Source organism: Carcharodon carcharias, chromosome 31, assembly GCF_017639515.1.
Source record: "Carcharodon carcharias isolate sCarCar2 chromosome 31, sCarCar2.pri, whole genome shotgun sequence".
In the NCBI taxonomy this organism is placed as follows: Eukaryota; Metazoa; Chordata; class Chondrichthyes; order Lamniformes; family Lamnidae; genus Carcharodon; species Carcharodon carcharias.
In genome coordinates this window covers 16,557,921-16,573,181 of record NC_054497.1, presented here as the reverse complement: position 1 = coordinate 16,573,181, position 15,261 = coordinate 16,557,921, and the positions used below count along the sequence as shown (strand labels likewise).

Sequence of the window (15,261 nt, the reverse complement as noted above, 5' to 3'; positions counted from 1 at the left end):
CATTTCCATTTCTTGTGCATGAACCTGAACTGAACAGGGTCAAAAAAAGGTGGTTTAGAAAATGAAATTGATCAAAGTTGAAGCTGGTCCATTTCAAGTTATGCTTCTCAAGGAATTCTTCTGTATGGTCTTGATTCCATGGTTGACAAAGTACTGTGTATTTTCTTGAATTAATAGATCATTGTCTGATCATGTTCAGATGATCTTGCTTGCCAGGTTTGGCCTGGTGTTTGTATGTTGTACAACTTTGGACTAAGCAGGTTGTGGAACATCGTGGCATCCAGAGACAAAATAATTGGGTGCAGCAATGACAGAATGAAACAATGATACAATTTTAACTTAGAAATTAAATTTCAATTCACAGATTATCTTTCATTTATGTAGGAAGAAATTCGGTGCAACTACTCCACCATTTATTGACTACCTAAAAGAGATACTGCGTAGATACCCTGATGGGGGCCAAATTCTGAAGGTAAATTCTCTACATGGAATATTACTGAGTAGAACAATATGTTGTCAACTCTTGGGGAATTTTCATCTTTCAGTTGGAATCATTCCCTTGAAATCATTTTTGTTAAATTTGCCTCCTAGTTTCAATTTCATTAATGTTATCAGGCATTGTAAATTAATTGAAAACTGGAGCAGTATTGAATAATGGAATCATAGAATGGTTACAACAAAGAAGGAGGCTATTTGGTTCATCATGTCTGTGTTGTCTCTCTATAAGAGCTACTCTACTAGTGCCATGCCCCTGCCTTTTTTCCGTAGCCCTGCAAGTTTTTTCTGTTTAGATAATTATCCAATTCTCTTTCGAAAACCACAGTTGAATCTGCCTGCATCGCAATCTCAAACATGCATTTCAGATCCTAACCACTCATTGCATCCATCTCGCCTCTGGTTTTTTTACCAGTCACCTTAAATCAATGTCCTCTGGTTCTTGACCCTTCCGCTAATCATACCTGCTACTAATGATAATGGTCTGCAGTGGTTCAAGAAGGCAGCTCACTAACACCTTCTCAAGGGCAATTAAGGATGGGCAACAAATACTGGCCTAGCCAGCAAAGCCCACATCCCTTGAATGAATAAAAAAAAAAGTTTCTCTGTATCTAACATTCCTTAGATTCTAGAACGGTCTCAGCGGATTGGAAGTTAGCAAATATAACACCGCTGCTCAAGAAAGGAGGAAGAGAAAAAGCAGGGACCAAGGTCAGTTAGACTGACATCAGTCATTGGGAAAATGCTGGAAACTATTTATTTTGAAGGAAGTCTTCATAATGCACTAAGAAAATCAGAGTATGGTCAGACAAAGTCAACACGGTTTTCTGAAAGGGAAATTGTGTTTGACAAATTTATTAGTTTTTTGATGATGTAATTAATAGAGTAGATAAAGAGGAATCAATAGATGTAGTGCACTTGGATTTCCAAAAAGCATTCAATCAGCAGCAATACCAAAAGGGCATAATGTATCAGTATTACTGTTGGGTCTGCTCAGGGAAAAGGCAACAATCCCTCAGATGCAGGACAAGTTGGTTCTTGAACATTTTTGTGCCCTTCTCTAAAAGAACTTGATCATATCTGATGAATGGAGTTGATGAATGGATGATGATGTGCACGCACGATGGAACTAATTTCCACCCTCCCCAACTTTCTGCATTTTCCCATTCCTTATTCCTTGTTTTGTAGCTTTACTGCCTCATTGATTATTTTAATATTCTGGAAGAGTTTTTAACATATATTTAATCAAGTTAGACTTTGTGATGGGGTATTTTTTTCTTTTCATTTATACAATATTTTTTTAATAACGAGCAATTTACCCAAAATGAATTTCCAAAGGACAATAAATTGAAGTTGAGTTGAATTGAAAAGGATAATATGAAAGAAAAGGTCTAAGTTATTAATATATTATATTTGGAAGCGCAGGGATCCTATCACCACCCCCTAGGGAACTACTATAAACCTTAATCTGGTCAGAAAAATATCCATTAACCACTAATCTCTGTTTCCTGTCACTCAGCCAATTCCATATCCACGTTGCTACTATCCCTTTTATTCCATGATCTCAAACTTTGCTCACAAATCTGTTGTGTGGCACTTTATCAACTGCCTTTTGGAAGTCCATGTATACCTATCAACAGCATTACCTCATCAACCCCCTCTGTTACCTCATCAAAAAACTCCAAGTTAGTTAAATGTGATTTGCTCTTAACAAATCTTTTCTGGCTTTCCTTGATTAATCCACATTTGTCCAAATGACTATTAATTTTATTTCTCGAAGCTTCTCCACCACCAAGGTTAAACTGACTGGCCTGTAGTTTCTGAGCTTATCCTTATACCCTTTTCTGAACAAAGCTATAATACTTGGAATTCTCCATCCTCTGGCACCACCCCTGAGCCTAAGAAAGACTGGAAAATTATGGCCAGTGCCTCTGCAATTCCCACACTCACTTCTCTCAGTATTTGTGGGTACATCTCACACAGCCTGGGGTCATATTAACTTTAAGCACAGACATCCTATTCAATACCACCACCTTATTAAACACTTCAAGTGTCTGAATTAAATTCTCTTTCACCATGACCTGCACAGCATCTTGTTCCTTGGTAAAGACAGATGAAAAGTAACCATTTAGTACCACAGCCATGACTGTCTCCATGCATAAATCTCCTTTTTTGGTCCCTAATCAGCCCTGCTCCACCTTTTCCCAACTTTTTACTATTCATATAGAAAACTTAGAAGACTTTTGGTTCCCTTTTATGTTGATTGCCAGTCTTTTCCCATACTCTTGTTTTGCTGCTCATTTTCTTTTTCACTTCCTCTCTGTACTTCCTATGTCTAGTCTGGTTCTTACTTGTATTAGCAACCTGATATCTGTCATACGCACCCTTTTTCTGCTTCATCTTACTCTCTGTCTCTTTCGCATTCTAGGAGCTCTGGCTTTGTTTGTCCTACCTTTCCCCTTCCTGGGAATGTACATCAACTGTACCTGACCTATCTCTTCTTTAAATGCAGTCATTCTTCAATTATAGATTTACCCTGCAAATTTTTGATTCCATTTTAGCTGGGCCAGATCTGTTCTCACCCCATTGAATTCAACCCTCCTTTAATTAGTTATTTTTATTCTGGATTGCTCCTTGTCTTTTTCATAGCTAACCTTATTATACCATGATCACTGTCCTCCATATGTTCCCCTATTAATACTTGATCTACTTGTTCCATTTCATTTCCCAGACCAAGATCCAGCATTGTCTCCTTCCTAATTGGAATGGAAATATAACAATTGTAGAAAATTCTCCTGAACACACTAGAAATTCTTCTCCCTCTCTTCCCTTTATCCCCAGTCCATATTATGCTATTTAAAGTCCTTCATTAAAAGTGCTCAATAATTAATGCACCTCTTTGTAATTTCCTTGCAAGTTTGTTCCTATATCACTTTTCCACTAGTTGGACACCTATAAAATACATCCAGTTTCTTACCTCTAACCAAAAAAATTTTGTTCTAGACTCCTCGAGCATATCCTTTCCTTCTAACACTATTATTCTCCTTAATCAATACTGCCACCCCTCCTCCTTTCGTTCCTTCCCTATCTTTCTTGAACATTATGTATGCAGGAATATTTAGTATCCATCCTTTCCCTTTTTAAGGTCTTCCTTATCACAAATTTCCATGTGTTCACATATATGCATTGTAGACCTAATGTAGACCTTATTGCATTTCCTCTTACCCTGACACCACTTAATGTCTCACTATTTCTTACTGTAGCGCTGTCTGTCTCTCCCAGTTCTTTGGGCATTGTTTTTCCTCTATGATGTTGCCTCCAAGTTACAATCCCCCTGCCAAAATAGTTTAAAACCTCTCAATACCACAAGCAAATCACTCCAAAAGCACATCAATCCTGGCTCAGTTCAGCTGTAACCTGTCCAGCCTATACAAGTCCCATCTCTGCCCATAAGCGGCCCAAGTGTCCGAGGAATCTAAAGCCCTCCCACTAGCCACGCAATCATCTGCTCTATCCTTCTATTTCTATACTCACTCATCTCAGCTCCAGGACATCACTGCAGGAGTTCCTCAGGATAGTGTCCTTGGCCCAACCATCTTCAGCTGCTCCATCAATGACCTTCCTTCCATCATAAGGTCAGAAGTGGGGATGTTCGCTGATGATTGCACAATGTTTAGCACCATTCGCGACTCCTCAGATACTGAAGCAGTCCATGTACAAATGCAGCAAGACCTGAACAATATCCAGGTTTGGGCTGACAAGTGGCAAGTAACATTCACGCCACACAAGTACCAGACAATGACCATCTCCAATAAGAGAGAATCCAATATCGCTCCTTGATGTTCAATGGCATTATTATCACTGAATCTCTCACTATCAACATCCTGGGGGGTTACCATTGACCAGAAACTGAATTGGACTAGCCATATAAATAAATATAATATACAAGAGCAGGTCAGAGACTAGGAATCGTGCAATGAATAACCCACCTCCTAACTCCCCAAAGCCTGTCCACCATTTACAAGGCACAAGTTGGGAGTGTGATGGAATACTCCCCACTTGCATGGATGAGTGCAGGTCCCACAGCATTCAAGAAGCTTGACACCTACCAGGACAAAACAGCCACTTGATTGGCACCACATCACAAACATTCACTCCCTCCACCATTGGTGCACAGTAACAGCTGTGTGTACCATCTACAAGATGCATTACAGGAATTCACCAAGGCTCCTTTGACAGCACCTTCCAACCCACGACCACTACCATCTAGAAGGACAAGGGCAACAGATAAATGGGAACACCACCACCTGGAAGTTCCCCTCCAAGTCACTCACCATTCTGACTTGGAAATATTTCGCTATTCCTTCACTGTCACTTGGTCAAAATCCTGGAACTCCCTTCCTAACAGCACTGTGGGTGTACCTACACCCTTGAACTGCAGCGGTTCAAGAAGGCATCTCACCACCACCATCTCAAGGGCAACTAGCGATGGGCAATAAATGGTGAGCCAGCCAGTGAAGCCCACATCCCATGAATGAATAAAAGAAAAACTCAGTGGTGAGTGGCACTGGGAGTAATGCAGAGATTACTACCTTCGAGGTCCTGCTTCCTAATCCCTTTCCCAGTTCCCTAAAATCTTGCTGCAAGACCTTATATCTTTTTCTGACTATGTCACTGGTATCCATATGGACCACGACTACAGGCTGTTTACCTCCCTATGCTCTGTAGTTGCTCAGTGACCTTAATCCAGGCACCAGGGAGGCAACATACCATTCTGGATTTACATCTGTGGCTGCAGAAACACCTTTCTGTTCCTCTATCACCTATCGCTATTGCTCATAGCTGAGGCAGCTGTGGGCCACAAAACTTTGCACAGGTAGTGGCACCGCTCCCCTCCCCAGCTGAAAGGCAAGGCTAAGCTCACCATAGGGCCCTGCAGCTTCAATCTGATTTTGGTTGTCTGTTAATTGGATCAGGTTGAGATTGGGATTAATGGGAGCTGTGGCCACTCTTGGAACTGCAGTCAGTTCCCCCTCAAGGATCATCGCTGGAGCTGGACATCTAGGGTCCAGTGGGGCCAGTGAGGCAGGCACCCCTGTCCCCCCACCCCGAGCAGGTGTGAAGCTGCAATCAACAGGCAGAAGGATAGTTAGAGTGAGCAGGGGTGTGGCGGGGGAGGATCCTCCATTATCCCCAACCTGCTGCCCATGGAGCAGGCAACCCGGTCGCTAGTAAAATACCATTAATTGGCCACTTAAAGGTTTCAGTTGATCCAAAGGCATGTCGGTCACCTGTAGCCTCTCTCACAGCTGGTAAAATGCTGGCAGAGGCAGGTGGGCAACAGACATGATGTCCTCCCCTCTATCCCACCCAATTTTATGCAAGCCCACTCTCTGGGGCATGGGAGGGGGGGCACGGGTGCATAAAATTCCAGCCATGGTCCCTTGGATTTTGCTCTGGCTGCACTCCTTAGAGGTACCATCACTCTCAGTGGTATTCAGAACTGAATACCAGTTGGAAAACAAAATGCACTCTGGGGACTCCTGCACTATATGCCTGGTCCTCCCTGACTGCCTGGCAGTCACCCAATTACTATCTGCCTGCATAACAAGCTGCATGATGACTACATCCAGAAACATGCTATCCACAAAACTCTGCACCTTGCTGATTAACAAGGTGTTGCCAACTGCTTCTGAAGCTCTAAAACACTGAGCTCGAGCTGCCCCAGATAATGACTCTTCCTGCACTTGTTGTCAAGGACACAAGAAGCACACTGGACTACTCACGCAGAATAGGATGTGCTCTCCATGGGGCTGAGATGCACTGCCATACATCGATTTATTGACTGACTTAACTATTGACTGACTTAACTATTGACTGACTTAACAGAATAAAGTTAAGACTTAAATAAATAAAAGCTTCACCAGCTAATCACCAGTCAGCTTTGTCCCTTGTACTGAAGTTGCATTATTTTATAGGGAGGTTAGCTTAAGTGTTTTACTTAGCTCTCATTACTCATATACCTCATGTCTTAATTTACTGAAAAATTCAGAATCCTTTAGTGTTGTTATTTCAACACTATAGGCCAAACAAATCCAGTGCTCCCTGGATGAAAAAGGAGAAGAAAAATGTGCTTATGACAGGTGTCGGATAGAAAATACAATTGAGAATCAAGCAGGACATAGAAGTTTCAGAGGAGAGGTGAAGGAGCAAATAAGAGAAGTGAAGAGGGATTATGAGAAAAGACTGGCAGCTAACATAAAGGGGAATCCCAAATTCTACTATTAACACATAAATAGTAAAAGGGTGGTAAAAAGGTGGAGTGAGGCTGATTAAGGACCAAAAGGTGGAGGCAGGGTGCATGACTGAGGTGTTAAATGAATACTTTGCATCTGTCGTTACCATGGAAGCTCCCCAGGCCTTGGTGACAGAGGAGGAAATTCTGTCACTAGAAGGGTTCAACATTGTTAAGGAGGAGCTTTTGGATAAACTTTTGGTACTTTAAGTTGACAAGGCACTGGGACCAGATGAGATGCATCCAAGGATATTGAAGGAAGTGAGAGTAGAAATTGCAAGGGCACTGGCCATAATCTTTCAGTCTTCCCTAAACTCAGGGGAGGTGCGAGAGGACTGGAGAATTGCAAACGTTATGCCCTTGTTTAAAGAAAGGTTGTAAGGATAAGCACAGCAATTACAGACCAGTCAGTTTAACATCGGTGGTGGGGAAGCTTCTAATTTATTCGGGATAGAATTAATAGTCACATGGAAATACGTGGGTTGATTAGCCGGCATGGATTTCGTAAGGGAAAATTGTGTTTCACTATCTTGCTGGAGTTTTTTGAAGAGGTAACAGAGAGGATTGAAGAGGGTAATGCTGTTGATGAGGTGTACATGGACTTCCAAAAGGCATTTGATACTGCACAACAGACAGTGAGAGAAGTTATAGCTTATGGAATAAAAGGGACAGTAGCAATGTGGATACAAAATTGGCTGAGTAATAGGAAACAGCGAGTAATGGTTAATAGATATTTTTCTGGCTGGAGGAAGATTGTAGTGGAGTTCCCCAGGTGTCAGTATTGGGACCCTTCCTTTCCCCAATATATATTGATGATCTCGATCTTGGTATGTAGGGAACAATTTCATAGTTTGCGGATGATACAAAACGTGGAAGCATTGTAAACCATGAAGAGGGTAGTGTACAATTTGAATAGGACATAGACAAGTTGGTGGAGTGGATAGATAGGTGACAGATTAAGTTCAATGCAGAGAAGTGTGAGGTGATTCCTTTTGGCAGGAAGAACATGAGGAGACAACATAAAATAAGGGGTACAACTCTAAAGGGTGTGCAGGAGCAGAGGAACCTTGGTGCATGTATACATATATCATTAAAGGTGGCAGGACAGGTGGAGAGAGCAGTTAATAAAGCAGACAGTATCCTAGGCTTTATTAATAGGGGCATAGAGTACACGAGCAAGGAGGCTGTACTGAACTTGTATAGGACACTAGCTGGACCTCAGCTGGAGTATTGTGTACAGTTTTGGGTGCCACACTTTAGGAAGGATGTGAATGCATTGGAACGAGTGCAGAAGATGTATATGAGAATGGTTCCAGGGATGAGAAACTTCAGTTATGAAGATAGATTGGAGATGTCGGACTGTTCTTGGAGAGAAGGCTGAGAGAATTGATAGAGGTGTTCAAAATCATGAACAGGCTGGACAGAGTAGATAGTGAGAAACTGTACCCACTCGTAAAAGGATCAAGAACGAGAGGGCGCAGATTTAAAGTAATTTGCAAAAGAAGCAAATGCGATGTGAGAAGAACTTTTTCACACAACGAGTGGTTCAGGTCTGGAATGCACTGCCTGGAAGTGTGGTGGAGGCAGGTTCAATCGAGGCATTCAAGAGGGCATTTGATCATTATTTGAGGAGAAACAATGTGCAAGGGTAAGGGGAAAAGAATGGTGCTGAGTCATAGCACTCATTCGGAGAGCCAGTGCAGACATGATAGGCTGAATAGCTGCAACAATTCTGTGATTCTATTTAATTTAACTTTATCTCTAGATTTGATTAATCAATTGAGCACTGATTGTAATTATATGATAAATTATCATAGTTGGCTTTGATCTAGTGTTACTTTATCGTTGATTAATCTTATTAATTATGATAAAAGTTAAAAGCTTACCAGATCACTTAACTCCTTGTCCTGTGACATCACTTCACAATATATCCTGCCTCTTGTTGTTACTGCTTTCTCCTGCTGTGCTTTGCCGCTGCCCCTGTTCCTCACCTTGTAGTTAAATGCTCCTCTTTCGCACTTGTGCTTTCTTGCTCTGAAAGAGATGGAACCGCTTCATGACACAGTGCATGTTAACAATGTTCTTTCATTTTTTTTCTCTACAGGAACTAATTCAAAATGCAGATGACGCTGAGGCCAAGGAGGTGGTGTTTATATTTGATGAACGACCTTATGGGACGACAACTGTGTTTATGAAGGATCTTAAAAAGTTTCAAGGTATTTCAGTTCAGGATGTAAAACTGATAAAAAGACAAAGATTATAAAAGGATTTTGAAATTCAGATTTGCTTTTCTCAATGTAACTGACAAGTTCCAAGCGAATCTTAATTAAAAGATATAGTGCTACTTAATTATGTGGGCATAATGAGAACCATTCTAATTTTGTCAACATAAGTAAGACAATTCGATAGGTTTCTGTTTCTGTCCTACTGCACCCCCTCCTTTTCAGTGATACTCCAATTTTCTTACCTGAATTTCTAGGCCCAGTCAATCAGTTATTTGTGACCTTTCTCGTGATCTGTGTCTCTTAATAAGAGGAAAAGCACTAATGTTGCTAGAAGTGAAAAGTCTACAATCCCAAAAGGCAAAGTAACAATGGGCTAGATTTTATGGAGCCCGCTGGAGGGCTGGTGTGGAGGATTGCACGGGAGGCTGCTCATCAGGAATCAGAAACTCAACCGTTAGCGGCAGGCACCTCGTTTTCATGCATAATGGCCAAATTGCATATAATTAAAAGCCTTGCGTTCTTTTGAATTGCCGGGAGCTTGGGGAGCCTAAAGTTCCCCATTGTTTTCTCCATCGCGATGTCTCGGCCAATCAGTGCCAACCAATCAGCTGCCTTTTCTCCTGCAATATAAATTGTTGTGATGATTTAAAATTTGGCATTCTTGTGTGTTTGTCCTGATGGGTACAAGACACAAAGCTTCAGCAACATGTGTCTCTTTTCAGCAATATTCAAGTTTTGTACTACCAAGCAACTGTTTATAATTTAAATGTTAATCGCTGGGATTTAACGCAACCTCCCCAATTTAGTGAAACTGACACAAGTATCTTGAGCCTTGAGTAAGCCCCCATTGAAAACTGGAGACTTAAATGTAATTCTGGGAGAGTCATTTTGACTTGCAGGAGAGTGAGTCATAGGGCACTGGATTGATATTAGAGAAGTTTTCTCTGTGTAAAAACTTGTTTATCAGACATTCCATCTGAGGGTGGAACCTCAGGCAGAAAGTGTTGGATCCAAAGGTTTTGCATCCAAAATTTAAAGGGACAGCACACAACTGAGGTGCAGAGGGGTCACTCCTCGAAGTGGCATCACAGATCTGAGTCTAGGTGGAGGAGACTGCCTGTAAAGAAAGGGAGAGGTTGTGGCAACATGGGAATCATTCACCCTGTATTCCTTTATCCTTAAGCGCTGGCAGGGATGCGTGATGCTGATAGGAAGTAGGAGCGTGAGTAAACCATTCAGCCCTTTGAGTCTGCTCCACCATTCAACTAGATCGTGGCTGATCATCAATCTCAATGCCATTTTCCTATCCCCATATCCCTTGATATCTTTAATGTCTAGAAATCTATCTTGAATATACTCAATGACTGAACCCCTACAGCCCACTGGGGTAGAGAAGTCCAAAGATTCACCACCCTCTAAGTGAAGAACTTCCTCCTCGTTTCAGTCCAAACTAGCCTACCTATTATTCTGAGACTGTGTCCCTGGTTCTAGACTTCCCTAGCCAGGAGAAACATCTTTCCTGTATCTACCCTGTTCAGCCCTGTAAGATCTTTGTATGCTTCAATGCGATCACCTTCTAAACTCTAAAGAATATAGGCCCAGTCTCCTCAATCTTTCTTCACAGGACAATCCCGCCATCCCAGGAGTTAGACTGGTAAACCTTCGGTGTACTCCCTCGATGGCAAGTATATCCTTCCTTGGGTAAGGAGGCCAAAATGTACACAATACTCCAGGTGCTGTCTCACCAAGGTTCTAAACAATTGCAGCAAGACTTCTTTACTTCTGTACTCAAATTCCCTTGCAATGAAGGCCAACATACCATTTGCCTTCAGAATTGCTTGCTGCACCTGCATATTAGCTTTCACTGACTTATGAACAAGAACACCCATGTTCCTTTGGACATCAGCACCTCCCAAACTCTCACCATTTAAGAAGTATTCTGCATTTCTGTTTTTCCTACCAAAATGGATAAATACATTTTTTCACATTATTTTCCATGTTCTTGCCCACTCGCTTAACCTGCCTAAATCCCCTTGAAGCCTCTTTGCATCTTCCTTACAACTCACATCCCCACCTAGTTTTGTGACTTCAGCAAACTTGGAAATATTACATTTAATCCCCACATCCAAATCATTGATATAGATTGTGAATAGCTGGGGCCCAAGCACTGACCCTTGCAGTACCCCATTAGTCACAACCTGCCAACCTGAGAATGACCTGCTTATTCCTTACTCTGTGTTTCCTGTCCGTTAACTAATTCCCAATCCATGCTAGTATTTTACCCCAATCCCAAGTGTTCTAATTTTGTTCACTAACCCCTTGTGTGGGACCTCATCAAAAGCCTCCTGAAAATCCAGTGCAGTAAAGTCTTGCTGCTTGTGATTTCCTAGTTCGCGTTTTCACTTACCTGCACTTTGTACACAGAATCGCGCATCACATGAGCAATGTTCGCTCATCTGCAATTTCTTTGCCCTCTCTGTCTTCTTTCTGAGGAGACAACAGCCATAATGGAGCATAGACCAGAATGGTTGCAACTGAAGTGCAGGGACTAACACGGAAATGTCTGAATCTCGCTGCAATAATGGCTGTGTTCGTTTTGGAATCTTCAATGTGTTGCTCAGAGGCCCCCGCACCTGTCAGATACAGGTACTGCACCACAATTTAGAGTCGAGTAACTGCCCAAACCAATGCTCCCCTCTCGTGGCTGGAACCTATCTAATTCAGCCCCATGGAAAAGCATGTTTGTTGTTCAAGATTTCATCGTTTGTGAAGTTTCATAGGAACATAACCCCCACAAATGGTGGGATTTTACTATATACCACATCCACTAGTTTCCCCATATCTATTCTGCCAGTTACATCTTCAAAAAATCTCAAACAGGGTTTGTCAAACATGACAAAAACAAAAATACCTGGAAAAACTCAGCAGGTCTGGCAGCATCTGTGGAGAGGAACACAGATAACGTTTCAAGTCCGCATGACTCTTCAACAGTACTAAGGCAAAATAGAAAAGGGGTGAAATATAAGCTGGTTTAAGGGTGGGGGGGGGGTTTTGGGACAAGAAGAGCTGGATAGAGGCCCAGTGATAGGTGGAGATAACTAAAAGATGTCACAGACAAAAGGACAAAGAGGTGTTGAAGATGGTGATATTATCTAAAGGAATGTGCTAATTAAGGGTAGAAAGCAGGACAAGCAAGGTACAGATAATCCTACTGGAGGTGGGGTGGGGTGAAGGAATCGAAAAAGGCTAAAAGGTAGAGATAAAACAATGGATGGAAGTACATTTAAAAATAATGGAAATAGGTGGGAAAAGAAAAATCTATATAAATTATTGGGAAAAAAAGGGGGGGGGTAGGAAAGGGGGTGGGGATGGAGGAGAGAGTTCATGATCTAAAGTTGTTGAACTCAATATTCAGTCTGGAAGGCTGTAAAGTGCCTAGTCGGAAGATGAGGTGCTGTTCCTCCAGTTTGCGTTGAGCTTCACTGGAACAATGCAGCAGGCCAAGGACAGATATGTGGGCATGAGAGCAGGGTGGAGTGTTGAAATGGCAAGCGACAGGGAGGTCTGGGTGATGTGGAAATGCTTGCTGTCAAAAGTAGAATGGTTCTGCTTCAGTTATACAGGGCATTGGTGAGACCACATCTGGAATGCTCTGTACGGAAGGATGTAAATGCGTTGGAAGAAGTTCAGAGGCAGTTTACTAGACAAATACCTGGAATGGGTGGGTTGTCTTATGAGATAGGTTGGACAGACTAGGCTTGTATCTGCTGGAGTTTACAAAAGTAAGGGTGACTAGATTGAAACATATAGGATCCTGAGGGGCCTTGACAGGATGGAGTGGAAAGGATGTATCCTCTTGTGGGAGAATCTGTAACTAAGGGTCACGGTTTAAAAATAACGGTTCACCCATTTAAGACACATGAGAAATTTTTTCTCTGAGGGTCATGAGTCTTTGGAACTGTCTTCCTCAAAAGGCAGTGGAAGCAGAGTCTTTGAATATTTTTAACTAGATAGATTCTTGATAAGCAAGGGGATGAAATGTAAACGGGGATAGGTGGGAATGTGGAGTTGAGGTTGCATTCAGATCACCCTTGATCTCATTGAATGGTGGAGCAGGTTCAATGGGCCAAGTGGCCTACTCCTGCTCCTAATTCATGTTTGTATATCTCTTTGCAGCCTCTGTGTCCTCTCCACAGCTTACCTTTCCACCTCGTTTGCTATCATCAGCAAACATAGATACAGTATTCTCTGTCTGTTCATCTAAGTCAATAATGTCGATTGTAAATAGTTGAGGCCCCAGCGTTGATCCTTGCAGCACTCCACTATTCACTGCCTGCCAACTTGAAAAGTCCCTATTTACCATTCTGTTTACCAATTAACCAATCCCTTAACCAATTCTCTGTCCGTGCTAATATATTACCCCCAACTCCATGAGCCCTTATTTTGCCTATTAACCTTTTGTGTGGCACCTTATCAAATGCCTTTTGGAAATCCAGGTATACTACAGTACTGGTTCCCCTTTATCTTCCCTGCTGGTTATGTCCTCAAAAACTCTAATAAATTTGTCAAACAGAATTTCCCTTCAGTAAAACCATGTCGACTATTCTAATCACAGTATGCTTTTCTAAGTGCATTGTTAAGACTTCCTTAATAATAAATTCCAGCATTTTCCCAACAACAGATAATAGGTTAACTGGCCTATTTTTTCTCTCCCTCCTTTCTTGAAAAATGATGCAACAGTTGCCAACTTCCAAGCTAGTGGAATCGTTCCTGAACCTAAGGAATTTTAGAAAATAGCACAACCACTGTCTCTGCATATCTCTTTTAGAACCCTAGGGCGTAGGTCATCAGGTCCTCGGGATTTATTGGATTTTAGTCCCTTAAGTTTCTCCAATACTTTATCTCTGCTGACATTAATTTCTTCACTCTTTTTAGCCCCTATTTCTGGTATGGAACTTGCGTTTTCTACTGTGAAGACAGACACAAAATATTTGCTCAATGCCTCTGCTATTTCCTCGTTCTTCCATGATAATTTCTCCAGTCTCTGCTTCTAAGGGATTAATGTTTACTTTAGCTACTCTATTCTTTTTTATTTACTTAGAAAAGCTCTTACAATCTTTTTATATTTTTAGCTGGTTAACTCATTCTATTTTTTTCCCTTTTTATCAACTTTTTGTTGGCTGTGTGTTGGTTTCTAAAACACTCCCAATCTTCAGACTTGCTACTGTTTTTTGCAACATTATAAGCCCCTTCTTTTAATCTAATACTACCCTTAACTCCCTGAGTAAGCCACAGATGGACCCTGATGTCTGAGTTTTTGTTTTTCAATGGAATGCATTTTTGTTGTTTGAATTGTTTATTTAAATGTTTCCCACTGTTTGTTTACCTCCATATCTTTTAGTTTATTTACCCAATTAACCTTAGCTAGTTCACCCCTCATACCTATGTAATTGGTTTTGTTTAAGTTTTAGATTTTCCCTAAAGGCTCCTTTACACTTACAAAAGATTGTTAATTAGCCCTTTATCATTGCACAACACAAAGTAGCTGATCTCTAGTTGGTTCCTCAACATTCTAGAAAACCACCTCATATACATTCTAGAAATTTGTCTTCCAAGGCATTAGTGCTAATTAGGTTTACCCAGTCAATATGTAAATTGAAGCCCCCCCATGATTACTGCATTACCTTTGTTACATGCACCTCTAATTTGCTAATTTCTCCTGTGCCCTATTTGGTTTGGTGGCCTATAAACAATTCCTACCAATCTTTGCTGCTTCTTGCTGTTTCTCAGCTCCACCCAAATATTCTACATCTTGATCTCCTGATCTAAGATCCTCTCTCACTAATGTATGATCTCATCCATTATTATCAGTGCTACCTGATCTTCTTTTCCTTTTTGCCTATCCTTCCAAAATGTTGAACACCCCTGAACATTCAGTTCCCAGACTTGGTCACCCTGCAGTCACATGTCTGTAATGGCATTTACAACATACCTGTTTATTTCTATTTGTGCTGTCAATTCACCTACCTTGTTGTGAATGTTATGTACATTCAGAGTGTCTTTAATTCTGTCTTTTTTATTTTCACAGCCTCTAGCCTTATCTTTTTTTTATTCATTCACGGGATGTGGTCTTTGCTGTCTGGGCCAGCATTTATTGCCCATCCCTAGTTGCCCTTGAGAAGATGGTGGTGAGCTGCCTTTTTGAACTGCTGCAGTCCATGTGGTGTAGATACACCCACAGTGCTG

General features: G+C 41.4%; 1 protein-coding gene across 1 annotated transcript in view; it reads left to right on the top strand.

Moving 5' to 3' along the window:
• si:dkeyp-118h9.7 (sacsin) overlaps window positions 1–15,261 on the top strand; it is a 73,551-nt gene that overhangs the window by 19,560 nt on the left and 38,730 nt on the right. Inside the window, exons 3-4 of the mRNA XM_041177628.1 lie at window positions 385–472; window positions 8,895–9,006. Coding sequence (XP_041033562.1) covers window positions 385–472; window positions 8,895–9,006 — 200 coding nt within the window. The remainder of the gene's footprint in view (window positions 1–384; window positions 473–8,894; window positions 9,007–15,261) is intronic.